General features: G+C 39.2%; 1 protein-coding gene across 5 annotated transcripts in view; it reads left to right on the top strand.

Moving 5' to 3' along the window:
* LOC121356345 (leukemia inhibitory factor receptor-like) overlaps window positions 1-16,794 on the top strand; it is a 53,531-nt gene extending 36,737 nt beyond the window's left edge. For all 5 annotated transcript variants that reach the window (XM_041472656.1, XM_041472648.1, XM_041472664.1 and 2 more), the window contains 7 exons: window positions 2,480-2,659; window positions 4,270-4,371; window positions 5,987-6,154; window positions 6,750-6,911; window positions 7,941-8,034; window positions 8,578-8,656; window positions 9,327-16,794. In XM_041472656.1, coding sequence (XP_041328590.1) covers window positions 2,480-2,659; window positions 4,270-4,371; window positions 5,987-6,154; window positions 6,750-6,911; window positions 7,941-8,034; window positions 8,578-8,656; window positions 9,327-9,971 — 1,430 coding nt within the window. In that variant the 3' untranslated portion in view covers window positions 9,972-16,794. The remainder of the gene's footprint in view (window positions 1-2,479; window positions 2,660-4,269; window positions 4,372-5,986; window positions 6,155-6,749; window positions 6,912-7,940; window positions 8,035-8,577; window positions 8,657-9,326) is intronic.
* The last annotated feature ends 439 nt before the right edge of the window (window positions 16,795-17,233 follow it).

Here is a 17,233-nt window from a genome sequence, read left to right as displayed (position 1 = left end):
AGGTTCTGGTAAGACATGGCCATCTCTCATAGGAATAAATGTGTTCTGGCTGAGATTCACAGTGAGATGAAAAAACAAGTTTGCTTCTGTGGGAAGGAAAACCATGTGAAATACAATGTTTCTTGTGCTTCTCCAAAACAAAGAATCACAGAATAGGTCAAGTTGGAAGGGCCCACAGTCCAACCACCTCGCCCAAGCAGGGCCATCCCAGAGCACTCGGCACAGGATTGCATCCAGATGATGCTTGGGTATCTCCAGTAAGGCAGACTCCACAACCTCTCTGGGCAATCTGTCCCAGTGCTTGGTCTCTGCACAGGAAAGTTCTTCCTCATGCTCACGTTCCTGTGTTCAGTTTCTGTCCTGTTGCTTGGCACTACCGAGCAGAGCCTGCTCCCTCCTCTGATTCCTCCCTGTAGGCTTTGACAGACACGGATGAGGTCCCCTCTCAGCTGGCTCTTGTCGAGGCTGAACATGCCCAGCTCCCTCAGTCTGTCCTCTTAAGAGAGATGCTCCATTCCCTTAAGCATCTTTTTTGCCCTCCGCTGGACCTGTGCCAGGAACTCCATGTCTCTTTTGTCCTGAGGAGCCAGAACTGAGCACAGCACTGATGCTAATACCTAGTAGTATATTCTTAGTTTGCCCATTGGAGAGAAAAGTAACTATATGGGACAGTTGATTTGAAATGCTTTGATAGCCCTCCTTCAGCAGAGAAAGCGTCAGGCTCTGGGAGTCAAAGAGGCCTCTGTAATAGGTTTGTGGTGTGGGATAGATGATGGCAGCTAGAGCTTTCCATTCATTTATAGCTTTCTCTTAGATGTCTGAGGTTCCCTTTGGTGTTACCCAACTTGTGCTCATTAAAGATTTGCTCCCGAGTTGGTATAGGAATTGAGTCACTGACTGGAGTCATACAACATGACTCATTCAAAGAACTGGATGACATTTTTGCCCAGACATCTTTTCTGGCTGCTTCCTGTGTGCAGTCTGTAAGTGCTTTTAATGTCAAGAAGAGAGCAGAGGGTCTGAAGCTGGAGTTTCTGAAAACTGAAAACACAAACACAGGATACACTGCCATAATTAATTTGTCACTGTCTCTGAACAGTGCTCTGTAGAAAGCTGGGGCATATAATCTGGCTGGTCCAGGCTCCCCTACCACAGTAGTGCTCCAGTGCTAGTAGTTATTTGTTCTTCTAGTCTAGGTTGCAGCTATAAATACACCAAAATGAGCAGTACTGCCCATGGTGAATTTCTAGTTGTCTAGCTCAGAAAATAAGGTAGAGTGTGATGTATTTAAGTGGGTTTTAGACAGTATGTGATTACTGTCAGTAAAAAACTCTTTTCTGTAAATAGAAAAAATCAAGTCTGCTCATTAGAAATATGATCTTTTACAGCATCATAGAAATGTAGTTTCACTGGATGCATAGTAGTTTTTCTGGGGAAAGTATCAAGGTCCTTGTGGAGTTGATTTGCTTTTATTATTCATGTGTCTTTTTCTTGCCATGAGCAAGTTACAAAACAATTGTACACTTAACTGTATGCTAAGATTATTTAGAAATAGACAGTCCTTTGACATTTGCAGCACATCTGTGAGAGTAAAGTTTTCATAACACTAATTCCTAAAAACTGTGCTTGCCCTTCAGCCTTCCATGGTTTATGGCTTTAATAAAATGAAATAATCGACTCAATGGGGAGCATAAATGAGAACACTGAAAAAGGAAAACTGAAACCCTGAGATTGTTTTTGCAGATCTGTCATGGGGCCACTCCTTTTGTGGTGGCCTTTGGAAACCATCCCTTAGCTCTGCGGGGTCCCATGTGATGGACAGCCATGGAAGGCAGCTGCAGGAATCGGAAGCTGTTCCCAGATCTGATCACTTCACAAGAACAGCTAAACCTTTGATAATCAGAAACAAGAAATATAGACTAAAGGCAAAGTTTTTTTTTCTTCTTTCTTGTAAAATTTACCCTTGGTAGACTGAAGCCACCATAAAGTTCACAAGGGACATGATTATTGCATTGATTCTTCATGAAAAATGGTTGTCTGTGGTTGGGCGAGTGGCAGCAAGAAACTTTGAAAGAAACACAAAGCAAACTATTTGATGAAATGACAGCGGGAATTTATAGCTGGAGGCTCCTGCCAGATTGGTGTCAATTCATATTTCAACCTGACATCTGCTGTAAATCCTTACCTTGAAAAAGTGCTTTTTAAGCCAGTCCTGAGCTGCTGCAATTCTCTTCATCATACTTAAGGCTGGCTGAGGGATTTGCTGCAGGCTATGTCTCATTCTAAGCACTCTAGGCTCAGCTGAGTGCACTGCTTCGAATTCTCAGTTCACTCGTGCCTCTCATTCCTAGAAATGACTGCCCCTAGAAATGACTGCCGTTTATAAAGCCATTGTGCTGTGGCTGGAAGGCTTTCTTTCATCTGGGGCTGTAGATAAGTGTCTGCTCTTTGATGGATTTTTGTGTAATTTTTGTTGCAGACAATGTCACAACAGATCAGGCCGTGGCAATGGGAAATGGAATTAATATTTCTTGGGATTCTTACCCCAACATGACATGTGGCTACATAGTAAAATGGTGTCATTCATCTGGGTCTGAAGCCTGTAGTGTGGACTGGCAGAAATTTCCTTCAAATACAACAAATGCAGTGATAAAATCTGGTAAGTCAGAGTACTTTCTTGTGAGTCTTTCTGGTTGAGATCCTGAGCAGCAAGTGGAATGAGAGCAGCATGAAGCTATAGGTTGCAGATTGTTTGATTGCTGTGTACTTGTGTAAATAAATTAATTTCTTCTTGGTACTGTGTTTATTTTAATTTCTTACACAGTCTTGCCAAATCCAAATATCAGTCTTGACTTAACTTTTATCATCCTGTATTTATTAACTGTTTTGAAATTACCTCTTGTAGCTGTACGCCACAATTTCCTAACTCAGCCTAATGCATAATGGTTAATCTAGAGTTAGGGGTTTTATTTGGATTCTAAGCATAAACAGTGCTGCTCAGGATGGGAGAAGACTAATCCGTTGTTTTTACATGAGGCAGATTTTTTTTAAGTGTGACCTCCATGTGCTGGCTTGCTGTCAACTATTGAAATTTCCTGGAACAGGGCACATTCCAGGTCTTTAGATGCTGGTGGGCAGATCAGGGAAATGAAATTCAGCTGTGGTGGGACTAGTAGCAGCAGAAGAGGAAAGCGAGAGCACATTAAAGATGTGGAATTTTTTCCTCTGCTTTCTATAAGGGTATATATTTGCCTTTTAGAAGAATTTAGTAATAAAGTCTCCATTCAAGGAAACAACTTGGAGCTGTGTATGTAGGAATGTTGGAGGGGAGTGAGACCTGGAAGAATGGGGGCAATATGTTTTTCTGTCTGTAATTACAACACTGTGTCCATGTTGTTTCTGTTTGTGCTAGCTAGAGATTTTTTTTTTTTAAGCAGACAATACTGTGTCTGTCCAATGATGCACTGCTTTACTCCTGAGCTCTTCACGGAGATGGTTCTTGCAGGATGTGACTCTTTTATGAGTTGTCCAGCTGCTAGGGCTGGGCTCAAGCTGGCAAATTCACCTCTGCTCTTAGTCCTGCTAGGAGAATCCCTCAGGCTGGACCTGAACTCTTGCAAAGCCCAGTTGACTTCTGTGTAGTTACTCAGTGGTATCTGTTTAGAAAAAGTCTTCAAAGCAGTGTACAGTCCCGACTTGACAAAATCCCAGAAAGTGGAAAATTATTTACACATTACAGCATTAAATATCTGTGCTTCCACCAAAGACATGTGAAGCATAGATTTGATGACTATCTGTGTTTTTTAAAGTCAGGTCAGGACTGAAGTTCATTACTAAGTTGTTTCACTGTCACTTCTGAGCATTTTCTGCGATCTTTTGTACTGTTGCTCCAATAAACCTGGTTATTTCAAAATGCATTTGTATTTCTAAGGAGGCAGGATCTACATGGCTGCTGTGGGAGGAAAGGAAGGGGATTATTTCTGGTAACTTCAATTTGTGTTTCCCCATGGAAAGGGCAATTTATGCAATTTGAGTAGCTTGTTTTGAATCCTCTTTGTTTAGTACTAAACTTTCTCTGGGAGCTAGATTTGGTTACTGCTTCTAAACCACATCTGATGGCATAGCTTTTGTAGAAATTACAAGTAGGAATGGTATTTATACCATTATACTTTGTAATTTTTGATACATATTTGTATATCTGCATCACGTGAAATCTACAAGCATCATTCTTCTGAAGTGAAATATACTTACAGCAATTTTCTCTTGCAGCTCTGTTCAAACCTGGTGTGAGATACAACTTTTCTCTGTATGGCTGCAAATCCATGGGATATCAGTTGTTGAAAAACGTAACTGGGTATATGAAAGAGCTGCGTGAGTACACTTTTATCATTCAGGATCTCTGCAAAGTGAACTTAGTCTTTGTCTGTTTTTCAGCTCAGTGCTGGTAGAAGACTGAGACCAGAATCTCCATGCAGTACTACTTACTCCTGTTTGTTCTCTGCATATAACTGTAACACATTTCTCCAGCCACTTCAAGTTCCAAGCATATGCAATCACACTTTGTTCTCCAGCTTGTGTGGTGGCACAGAGTGTCACAGCAATTCACAGCCATAATTTGAACCACATGGCTGTGGTCCCTTCTACACAAGAGAAGGCAACTTTTTTGATTCATCAAGTCCAAGTAAATTTTGAAGCACATTTAGTACAGCTCAAAATGTAAAAATTTAGTACAGCTCAAATGTAAAAATTTAGTACAGCTCAAATGTAAAAATTATCCATAACATTTCTGTGTTGAAATGAAAGCACTTTGTAGATCCAAACTAGATCCTAGAGCACAACCACTTTGAGAATTGCAGTTGTATTCTGTCCCACACTAGCCCTGTTTGGGTAACTGGGGTTTGACCCAGTGCTGAGCTTTGCTGGCCTGAAGATGCATTAGTGTCTGAATGCTTTCTGTTCCCATGTGTCTGGACATGACTTTACACTTTAACACCACATTGTATTGTATTGTATTGTAGTGTAACTACAGCACCCATTTCACTTTGAACTTTAATGTGTTTTCTGCTAAAATAGTTTCCCTAGAAACTGAACTGCTGACATAATCAGAGTCCTTGGAAATGGTGTTGTTTATTTCATTGCTAAGGTTGAAGGTGAGGTTAAGGCAATTTTATCAGAAACTCTATTTTCAGCCATTTGTATTTCTGCAAAAATTCTGAAAGGCTTCCCAGAAGAGTTTTCCATGTGTGTTATGAACAGATCAGACAGAAGCTTTCAAGATACAAAGACTTTGAGGGACTAAAAATGCATTGAATGTGTAGAAGAAACTTACTAGGAACTGAGAAATGCACAAGAGCATAAATTCATTCTCAAACATTAGATTTGCCTTTGGACAGATAACCATCCAGAGAAAAATGGATGCATTCTTAAACATGAGTTCAGCCGTGCTGGAACAAAGCCAAAGTCCTGACATTGTACATGGCAGTATGCATTATCTGCTGTAACACTTTCAGTAGGCTTCAGGTATTGGAATAAGGACTTGTGCAAACTGCTAAAAGTAGTTCTTTCAAGCTTAGATGGTAAAATTGTGGAGTTTTTTTAGTTTTAAGACAAGCTATGAAGTCACAGAGTTAAAGCCTGTAAAAGCTAGTATGTATCCTCTGAATGTTTATACAATCTTTTGGGGTTTATTGCAGGAAGAAGAGTATTTACATTTATGGGTCTGTAAGACAGCTGACCAAAGAGAAATTTTTCTTCTAGCACCTCTTAGTAGCTAATACTGCAGCAATTATTAACAATTAGTCCAATATAGCTGTGTTTTTGTAGACTCCTGATAAGTCTTTCACACGTACTTTACAGTGAGGAGTCTTTAGGAAAAGGTTGGAAAATGCTAGTTCCAAAATAAAACTGATGAAATGCTTACATGGTTTCAGCATTTTATGATAAGGTAATTTCTTACTGGTTTCTTCCTTCATAATTCTCCCTACAGCTCCAAAAACTGCACCAAATTTTATTGTTGAAGAAACTTCTTCAGATTCTATATTGGTAAAATGGGAAGACATTCCTATTGAAGAATGCCGAGGATTTCTAAAAGGATATCTTCTTTCCTTTGCAAAAGGTGAAAAAGATGCTTTGAAGCCTAGACTTTCAGAATCAGGTAAGTTAATTGTGTAGATTGCAACTTTCTTGCTTACATATTTTTTTTTTATTTTTCAATAATTTAATTTTACTTTAATAAAAAAGGTGCTTTAGTAATAATTCGGTTGCATTACTCACTGTTATAATTTGCTCCTGATTTAAAATGCCTTCGTGTGATTAGCCCAGTTGTTTTTAATATAAAGCAAAAGTTGGAGAAAACTGTCTCTCTGAGGCCATAAAGTAATGCAGTGACTAAGTGGCAATGTGTCATGCTGTCCTGTGCTCAAATACCCTGGGTAGATGAGGTGGGGAGGTTACATGGCTATATTTAATAGGGTATATTCTGCCAGTTCCTGTTCTGTCAGGACTGAAGCCTGACTCACATTCATAAGAGGACACGCAGGAGGGTAAGGAAATGCAGTAAATCTGCAGCAGCAGCAGCACCACACTCCTGTGCTGTTTGGTGCTAGGGTCCTTTATTTCAATTTTTCTTTACAAGGACTGTTCTTCTCGTTTCATCTGCTCACTTCAAGACAGTTTTGCTAAAGCTGAGGTTGTCTTTTTGAATCCTTTCATATGAAGTTATGCATTTCTTACTGCTTCCAAACAAACAGGGAATCCAGAACTTAAAGTTAACAATATCACTGACTTAACAAAGAAGTCTATGAAAATACTTGATCTTCAAGGCAAAACAAGTTACCAGCTGGAACTACAAGCCTACACTGCTGGTGGGTTGAGCCCTCCTAACAGCCTCTATGTGGTGACAAAGGAAGACTGTAAGTTGATTATCCCTGTTCAGACATATCCCTCTCTTTAGCACAGGGGCTGTATGATGTGTCTAAATCTGAGCTTATTTTGTTGGTTTGTGGGGTTTTTTTCTGTTCCTGTAGGTGGTTTGGGCCTACAGTCTAATTTTTGCCTTTATTTAGTTGGTTATTTATAAATACAAAAATACAGTTCAGAGTGAGGGAAGATCCTTTTCTATTACAGCTACTTTGTAGTTCATGGTAATGTATGCATAAAAAATAACTTCTAACCTACTACTAAATATAGTGGAGTCTGAGCTTAGTTTTCTCAAACAGCCAGCTGTTTTTGTCAGGTTTCCCATGATGAATGTCTGCTAATACATGGTGGGAAGAAAGACATTGTGGAAATATTTATCAGTTTTAGAGTTGTAAACAGATGCTTCTCGACTTTGAATTCAGTTTTATTGATCCCTTGACAGAAGCAAACACAGAAAGACAATTATATAAAAGAGATTTTTGGACAATGAGAGAAAAAAAGTATTTCCTATGAAGGACTAAACACTGGGGTTCAACTAAAATACGTGAAAATCAAGCTTGAGGCATTTAATATCAATGGAAGAAGGTAGTGGAGATCTATTGGAGCTAAAGCCCAGGGATTGGAAGCATTGTAAAACATACAAAAGACAATGCTGTTTATGCAATTAGTTGTTGGCCTAGAAGAGCCATTACCAGAAACTTGGCCAGCTCAGGTAGCATGAAAGTGCAATGTCAGTGCTTAGTGAGAACAGAATCACCATACCAATGAGTCTTGTACTGCACAAGAAGCTTTCTGTAATTAAACAATCAGAGAGAAATACCTGCTGATTCCTGTAGTTATCACTGAATCTGTGAATTGCTGCAAAGGGGAAGGATGATAGGTGTAGGTCACTGTTTGCAGACCACTGCACTAGCTGAGTTTAATGGAATGGTCTTTAAATGGGGAGAATATTAGAAAAGGAATAAAACTTACTGGTAACATTGGATATATATTTACTGTCTCCTCTTGTTCTTATCTGCCAGCTGTAGGATTAATCATTGCAATTCTGATCCCCGTCGCGGTGGTGCTGCTGCTTGGAGTGTTGGCCAGCATCTTCTGCTACCGAAAGAGGGAATGGTAAATGCCTGTCTCGGGTTCTCAACTTTTCCTGGAAGTGTTTGCTTCAGTGCTAGGGTTTTCCATGATTTTAGTTACTCCCTGTTTTCTCTATATACCCAAAGATGTTAGTGGGCTTTGTTCACAGGTGGGTGGCAAAAACACCATGCAGAGGATGAGGGAGAAACCGAGTTGGAGACAGGTCAAAGGGAGGAATGCAAAAAGTTTTTGCAGGAGCCTGTCTTCCAGTGAGCACCATTTATAAACAGTTCCCAAATGGAAATAAGCTGGCGACATACTGTAATTTGTGTGCCCTCTACAAACAAAGATGGACATAGCATCTTCAACTTTTAGTAAATGTGGCATATTAAATTCCCAACTTAAAAAAAGAAGAAGGTTGCTGTTTTTTCCATTATACGCAGTGAAAGTTCAACACACTAAATCTTTGTACCAGATGTCTTCAGTATTCTGAGTTAAAGGGAAGTGTCTTGACTCCTTTTGTGTATTCACAATCTGTTTCAGGCCTTGCTATCTTTATAATAGTTTATTCTTTCGTCTTTAAAGGATTAAAGAAACATTTTATCCAGAAATCCCGAATCCTGAGAACAGTAAGGCACTACAGTTTCAGAGGAACATCTGTGAGGTAACCCTTATTTTAAATCTAGTATTTTAAGCTTCTGAAAGATAAAACCAGTTAAAGAATTCTTTTGCAAACTTTGACTCATCTGTTCCAATTGTAGAAAAAAACTGTGGCAGAGAGAAGCAAGCCAATTTACTGAGTAACTTCTGTCAGGTGCTATCTAGAGCTTTGTTGTTGTTAATGTAGTTATTTGCAATGTATGAAGTAGGAAAGGACTGTTGCATTTCTCTCCTTCCAGCTAATAAGAAGTGTCAGTGCCTGATAAGAATACGGGAGTAACACACCCATCTTTGTCAAAGTGTTAAAAGAAGCAGGAAGTACGGAGATCTGCCATATCCCATTATCCTGGTAGATACATTATTTGGAGATGGGCATAATATTTAAACAACCTTCGGGAATGGGTTGTACAAAGATTTGGAGATTCGGAGAAAGTTCTCAAACATTTACTGCAGTGTCTTTAATTTGCATAAAATACTTCCAACAGTAACAGGAATGTGAGCCAGAAAATGATAAACGCTTTTTTTTTCTTTTTTTTTAATGTATTGTACTAGTGGCCATTGGATGAGTACAATCCACAAGCCACCAAACTACTGTAATTTTGGCAACTTGTTGCTTTCAGGTTTTCCAGATCTTTTGTCTTAGTGTCTCCCCCTTCTCTTTTTTCTCATTTCAGGGGAATAAGACACTTAAAACACTGGAAATGAACCCCTGCACCCCCAATAGTGTTGAAGTGGTGGAAACACAGTCTACCGCTCCAAAGATTGAAGACACAGAGATGATGTCCCCAGCAGCAGAGACCACTGTGCCTGAAGATGGCTCTGACTCAGAAATGGAAAACCACGTTGTTGTCTCCTACTGCCCCCCTATCATTGAAGAGGAGATCTCAAATCTCCCTACAGATGAACCTGGGGGGTCATCTCAGGTGGTTTACATTGATATCCAGTCAATGTATCAGCCTCAAATTAAACCAGAGGAGGAGCCAGGAATAGACTTAGTGACTACGGCAGGCTATAAGCCACAAATGCAGCTCTCTATCAGTGCTCTGAAAATAGAGGGTCATTCACCTGTGGAGGAAGAATTGGATAAAACTGCAGGTTACAGACCTCAAGCAAACACAAACACAAACACGTGGAACATGGGCACTCCAGACTCCCCTGGATCAGTTGAAAGCAGCAATGAAAATGCATCTTTTGGGAGCCCATGTTCAATTAATTCCCGACAGTTTCTGCTTCCCCCAAAAGATGATGAAGACTCTCCTAAACCCATTAACACAGGGTGGTCCTTCACACACTTTTTTCAGAACAAACCAAATGATTAACAGTGAGTCCTCATTGCACGTGAACCTGCCTTCTGAATAAGCTTTTATTCCTGATATTGTAAAGAAAGGAAGAAGAAAACTGCAAAAGGAATTAATTATTCTTGGAGACAGTCAGCAGAAGTTCTAGTGAGCTGAATGTTACCATATTACCATGTTTAAGTTAGTCAAAGTGTTAATACTCCATTGTAATAGAGGCTGAGAGGCCAAAATTATAGCAATTTAGTTATTACTCTAGTAAAATATATTGGATGCAAGGGGTTTTGAATTTACAGCCCCTGATAATTATAGTCAAAGAACTCTGCCTACCTTCACACAGTGCTCCAAGATAAAAGTGGTCTCATGAAATTTATAACTTGGAAAGATTGCTTTGCTTTGTTGTAGTTGTTCTCAACCATGCAGACTCAAATGATGCAGCGCCAACAGATTTCCTTACTGAAGGTTTAATTTATAGCAAATTCAGCCTAAGACACAGAAACAATGCAGATGGAAACTGTTGAGATCTTGTACCTAGTTATAAACAAAGAACAAATGAGTGTGCTATTTTTTTTCTTCTCCTGTATGGAAGGTTATTGTCACTGTTTAACACTTAAAAAGCAACGGCTATTCAAATCTGTTGCTTTTTGACTAGACACTAATTTCTGTACCTACTGTACAATGTTTATTAAATGTTTGACTCAGGGGTACAAACTTGGGGAAAAGAAGTGTAACACTGATTGAAACCTCAACAAGAACTGCATAAAGTTTAAAACTTCCTTTAAAAAAAAAAAAAAAACAACTTAGAATGCTCTATATTTTTTCTATCTTTTGGTTAAAGAGTTAATCTTTCCTAATGTATTGCACTAATACATTTTGTATTTCATAGCTTCTGCTCCAGATTTCCTGCTTTGAAGTGGTACAGTAGTCCAGTCACCCTCAGTGTTCAGCAGTCTTTGCACTATGCAGTAATGTAAGCCATGAGGAAATCTCTGTCTACTCACCTTAGCTGCTGAAGCAGTTTGGCACATGAAATTAGAGGTAGTAGGACTAGGTCCTTGAGGAGAAATTGCTTTTTGGATGGTCTTTATTGTATTAGCTTTGTATTACCTGCTGCCTGGCTGATCTTTGATCTTAACTTGTCAACCCAACAGGACCTTCTATACAAATCCTACCTGGGAGTACAAGGTAGGGTTTCTCTAGTGGCAGGGAGAAACCCAGGGAGGTTTTAGTGCCACTAATTCTACCTCTCCTTTACCAGATATGTGATGCAAAGAAAGCTTAAATGATGTACATTTTGTGCTTAAAGGAGTGTTTAGAACAATCATCTTTTAAAATGCTTGTTTTCCCATGTGCATCTCTAGACAACTGTAACTGTAACATTTCATGGTGTAAATTTCAGGCTGTGGCATACATGAATTTCACTAGCTTACAGAAACTTTTGAGAAATTTACCTGTTTCTTGCTGTAAAACAGTGGGAAGACATCAGATGTTAAAAGAGTGATCAAAAAGGGTCTCCATGAAGTTCTAACCAAATTTTATTTTAATCTCCATTTCCTTAGCTACTGTGTTTTCTTTAGGGTTTGGATTGTTGTTTGGTTTTGGGTTTTGGGGTTTTTTTTAATAAATAAGACATGGGAATGGTTTTCTAAACAAAACAGATAAGGAGACTGAATTGGCTAGGCTGCTAGTTGTAAAGGTGTGAGAGTAGACCAGGAGGATGACTTGACAGACCTTTGGTCTCCAACCCACATGATCTGGCCATCAAAATAAAACCAAGCATAAAGTTAAATCTAATCACAGCAATGGGTCTTCAGTTTCAGAGGCTGGCATGTCTGTGCCATCTCCATAGAATGAAATATAGAGGTGTTTCAAAACTGACAAAAAGGCAAAGCACTAAATAGTTACCATAATAGGTAACAGCTTCCTGTGTGTGCCTCCCAATAGAGTGAACTGTGAAGTAGTGAAAAACAGATTAGTCTGCAGGTCTGGCAGAGTGCACAGTGTCTCTGAAAGGACAGAAAGTGCACATAGGATTCATCTGTTGAGTCTTTGAATTAGCAGGGCTGCACGTGAAAAGACTGGCAGTGAAAAGAGCTGAGGTCCATTTGTGACCAAGCATCAGCACAAGGGAAGTGTCATAGCCTGTAACTTAGAACATTAAACTAACACATGAAATGAAGCAGTTGAGCCCTTCGTGATTGATAGCTGGGAGGAGGCTAAATCCTAATAGTAACAACTGTTTTTCACAATTATTCTTTTGTTAGAGTATTTCTTTTCACTAGTGTAGATTTGGCTTAATGTCTCCATCTGCTAAGATGAATTTTAGCTTTTGCTGCTATATGCTTTTAATTGAAAGCAGATGATGTCATGGACAGTGTGTATGGGTAGTGGTTAGGGGTATTTTTTTACAGAGCAGATTCTCAGTACAGAGGAGCAATCAGTATTGTATGGTGATCCAACTGAAAAAAACCCTCTGTAGCAGAACAGCTGACCATGAAGAATAACTGTGCTTTTCATATGGCTGTGTATTGCAAGAAACAAAATCAAACTGCAGTTTGAGAGTACTAGCAATTTTTAATTTGGAGACTGGAAATCAAGGCAGCTGCAGAGAACACAGAGAGCTCTCACAGGAAGTAGTTTAGGACCATTCTCAGTGTTCACATGGTGAATCACTTACACATAAGCATCATATACTCAGGTTTCCCAGTGTGCTGCTTCTGCTATTCAGTAAAGACAACAACATTTTAAATTGCTTCATTTCTTAGTGATTAGGTAAGGAAAAGCTCCACAAATGCATGTTCTGCCTCAATATTGATGTTATAAACTCTCGGACCTAATTATTCATCTCTTTTTTTCTTTTTTTTTTTTTTTTTTAATTCTTGACTATATACCTGGTGTTCTGACTTTCAGGATGCAGGTCAGAAAGGTCCTTTAACAGCAATGGCTTCAGTGAGAAGAGTGGGAGAGTGGGACAGATGTGGGAGAGACACAAACTTGTGCAGTATCTGTAGCATCATTGTTGCTTAATGCTGATGAGCCAGTAAGCAGTTGTCATTCCAGCACTTGAAAGCTCAGCTGCTTCACCTCTGTGGTTTCCTTTGAGCCTCTTCAGTGCTGCCTTTCAAATGCTATCTCAGATCTTCAGCAGTGAATTCAGATGCATAGGGAGAGGTGGTGCAAATGTGATCAACCACTCCTAGGTACATGGAGCAGTAGGGATGAATGACAGGGACAGTCAGGGAACAGACTTGCTTTCTGAGCCCAAGTGCCATGTTAAACCAGTGAAGCATCTTTAGGAATGTCTTTGAACCAAATACTCTCAAAGCATGGTGCTCTCTCATAGCCTCTAAATGCTTTGATAGCAGTTGTAAGTATCAGAGGGGATCAGATTCTTTGTACTAGTGCCTTCTAGCTTCCTGATGAGCCTCTTCAGACAAGTTTTTTTCTGAAAAATATCTTAGGAATCCTAAAGTTTAAACAGCATTTCCTAACCAGCCTTTTGTGAAAAATCTTATCCTTTATTGAACATTTGTTTTTAGTTATTTTGGCTTTTTACTTCATTTTTTTAGAAGAGTAGAAAGTGCAGCTTTAAAAAAAAAATTAAAAGAACCAACCAAAAAGCAAAACCCAACAACTTCCAGAAGGGATATCACCAGAAGGGATTGTGTCATGCCTAACTTCAGTCCTCCAGGATCAGTATTCAGAGATGTAGGGTATTAATGCCAAGCAGTTGCTTTCTGAAGAAAGTTGTTGATTCTGCTGCTTTTTATTTTTGAGCCATGCCTGTCATATGTGACAATTTAAGTTTTGTAATGGGTTTTTGTACTGTTCACTGTACGTGTGGAACATCAGTCACATTTGATGTATCATTGTGCACTCTCTATTTGACACATTGATTATTTTTGGGTTTTTTGCATGCACAGATCTGGGATCTCAAGCTTGTGTTAGATTTTGGGATGGTGGATCTGCATGTGATATACCTCACAGAACTACTAGTTAATATATCAACAAAATAGTAAGCTAATGTTACCGGCAGGCAGTGAATTACTTCCCCTGCTGTGCAGTGGCTGTATAGGCAGATACAGATCCTGATAACTGACATTTGCTGTCTTTATTATCTCTAGTTGCTGCTTTAATGGGTAAACCATTTCCAAAGGGAGCCAGTTGCTGTGTTGTCATGGCACAATTGGCAGATGTGCTGCATTTCTTCATCTTTGGTTTATGTGGGGGACCAGAACTTTACTTTGCTAGGAACGTGGCAGCAGCACACTCCTGCTGGCCTCGAGCTTCAGGCTGTTCTGAAGAGGCATTTTCAAGTCACCTTTTCATGTTGTTGTTGATAGGTTCAGCTGGGTAAAGCTTAGTGCTGGGTTGTTCCCATGTTTCCATGATCATGTCCTCCAGGATACTCAGTTGAACATGAATAGGAGCAAAAATTAAAGCGATTGGGTGCACTGGAGAGAGAAGGTGATTAGACATCACTCTGAAAAGGCAATGATAAATTGTGTGCTCTGTTTTTAAATAAATACTGCTTTGTAAATAGAATACTTGTATCCCTACAAGTAGATAGAAATATAGTAAAATAATTTGACAGATATTAGAAAAATGTAACATTTAGAGAATGAGATTGCTAACAAAGCTCTGTGTACCATAAATCTATGAAGAGCTTCCTGTGTAAATAGCATCTTCTGTTCTGCCAGAGACTTTGATGAAGACTTCGGTGCAAATGACATTTAATATTTGTAACACTTAAGTCCTAAGCCTTTATGCACACATGTGCTTGCATCATCATGTGCCTAGGTGCATATGGCAGAGAAAGTCAGCTTACAGCTGCCAAAGTGATTTTTTTTGGAGTCCTGTACATGAATATATACCTTCTGAGACAGTTTTGTCTAGGGGAAGCACCTGCCGCCTTGTGCTCCTCCCAACGCACTTTGCAACACTTGTGGTGCTGTGCATTAAATGGTGCCCTCTGTGGATGATGCTCAAAGATGCTGTTGGCAGTTGGCAGTATTTGTTGGTTTTTCCCTCATCTTTTCCTTAGCCAGCCTGGAAACACAGACCCAGACCCCAAATGCTAGACAAGGATTCAGAAGTGTTTGAGTGTTTCATTCCTTTATGTTTAAGATATCTTCCTTTATGTCTTAGATATCTCATTAGGAGCTGTAAAATAGTTTCTTCCACCACGATTTTCTTTCCCCTCCCCCATTTATATAACTCTAGATTTTCCCCAGTGTTTCTAAGATAGCCAGTGTTTGTTTTCTTTTAGCATGTTATACAAACAAACCTCAGATGATATTTACTGATGGTATCTCTAACTTTATAAGTTGTCCCAGCATGCATGACAATACTTCTCCCCCACAAAACCATCTATTATTTCCTTCAGCTTTTACAACTTAAAAAAACAAAAAAAAAAACTCTAGAGGACTTCTGGGTTTTGGAGAGCAGAGGCTCGGTATCCCCATGCAGGTGAGCTGGTCTAATGGCAGGGTGTTTCATGAGAGGATGGGGTTAATCCCTCTCCAGTCTCACCCTCTTCTTGTGACAGCACTGTCCAGGTGACTTTGTGGTGCACCAGAGCAGATAAATCCTTGGTTTTCAGTTTGATACCTAACAACATCTCTAGGACAGTCCCAAATCTGCATTTTGACTGAAAGCAAGCTTCAGTGGAGATTTATGGAGAGCTTCTCCTAGAAGGTTCAATACCTTTGCAGCTCACTTGATCTCATGTTGTGCAAAAGGTAGTGAGTAAAACTAACCCAGGAACAAAGCAAAAGTGAAATTTTCACTTTTTCATTACTTGGATTAAGAAAAATTTTAAAATTAATAGCTCCAGCAGGGCAAAGTAAAATAGAAAAGTCACATCCTTTAGTAGTAATACAATAAAAAAATAATCTTTGAACATCAGTCTGTCAGTGTTTTCTAAATGTGGTTCAAGAATGGCTTTGGAAACATTTTATGTTTTTTTAGCATGTCAAAAGTTTGTAAAACTGGGGATAACAAAAAGAGAAGACAACTGAATCATGTCATATCTGAAATCCTACTTGAAGGTAACAGCAATTTGAACTTTGAGCCTTTTGTGGCACACAAAACATCGGAACTGGTGGAATCATACAGGTCACCTGAAAAAAACACAACATTGTACTATAATGCTGTAACTTTAAAAATATAATACTGTGAATAGGTTCAATGTTTTTTTTAGCTCTTTTTATACCATATTTTTTACAGCATAAATAATTTGCTTAGATCTGTTTTTTATGTTCTGTTTTTATGAAGATTTTAATGGACTTTTGTTTAATACTAGTGAAAATATTGTTTGCCAATTTGACATAGTCATCTATAGAAGTTAATTCTGAGAATAAATCAGTAGACTGAGCTGAAAAAATAGTCTTCATAATACACTAAATCTAATAAGTCATTCAGCATATTTTTCTTGCCGAATGATACTGAAATTTTCCAGCTTCCAAATCTGCTATTGAAAAATTACTTCTTTCATGATTTTAGCAAAATCATCACAAGGCACTTTAAAGAAGCTGTAGCATGCCAAGTAAAATACTGATTCAACAAAGTGTATCAATATGAAAATTTATCTGCTAAGCAGTTAAACAAATGCATGCTTAAAAAAGGAAGCATGGGATCATGTTGGGGATAGAATATTTCAGTGTGGCAGTTGACATTTAAGACTAACCTAGCACTAAGATGCAACTTTGCATACATTTTAAACCTAGTTTGCTTGCTTGATGTAATTCTTGTTGTATTGCTTGGGTGTCTAAAAGTAAGCATGTGTTTAACAATTTTGCCATAGTATTGCCATGAAACTTAATAAATATATTTTCTTACACTCTTATATGTCTTCATTTTCTTTGCTTTCCTATTTCTTTTTTAAGTAAGAGTTAAATTCTGCTCATGCCCCAGTACAAAGAGAGTTATTTGAATTTTGTGCCAGAGTAAATAACCACAGGATCTAGCAAGCACAGCCTTGGCTTCCTGATAGGCAGAGTGGATAGTAACAAATACTCCCCAAGTGGCTTCTCCTCCGCACAACAGATCCTGCCATTTCCAAGGCCCACTGAAGCCCTCCTGTTCTTGGTGTACAATGCAGTGATAGGAAAAAGCCCAGGTCACTTACCTGTGTCCTCCTTGGCTGGTGGCTCTAGCACAGCTGGGGTTTGATATGTGATCCCCCTGCACCCCTGGGCTGGGGGTGTGCAGACATCAGCCCCTGCAGACTCTGCACGGGGAACATCCCTGTGCCGGGATGAAGGGCACAGTGGCAGGACGGAGGG

The sequence above is a fragment of the Pyrgilauda ruficollis genome, unplaced genomic scaffold (assembly GCF_017590135.1).
Source record: "Pyrgilauda ruficollis isolate IOZ18807 unplaced genomic scaffold, ASM1759013v1 scaffold108, whole genome shotgun sequence".
In the NCBI taxonomy this organism is placed as follows: domain Eukaryota; kingdom Metazoa; phylum Chordata; class Aves; order Passeriformes; family Passeridae; genus Pyrgilauda; species Pyrgilauda ruficollis.
Note: the sequence above shows the minus strand (reverse complement) of the source record. Positions and strands in the feature narration are given on the sequence as shown.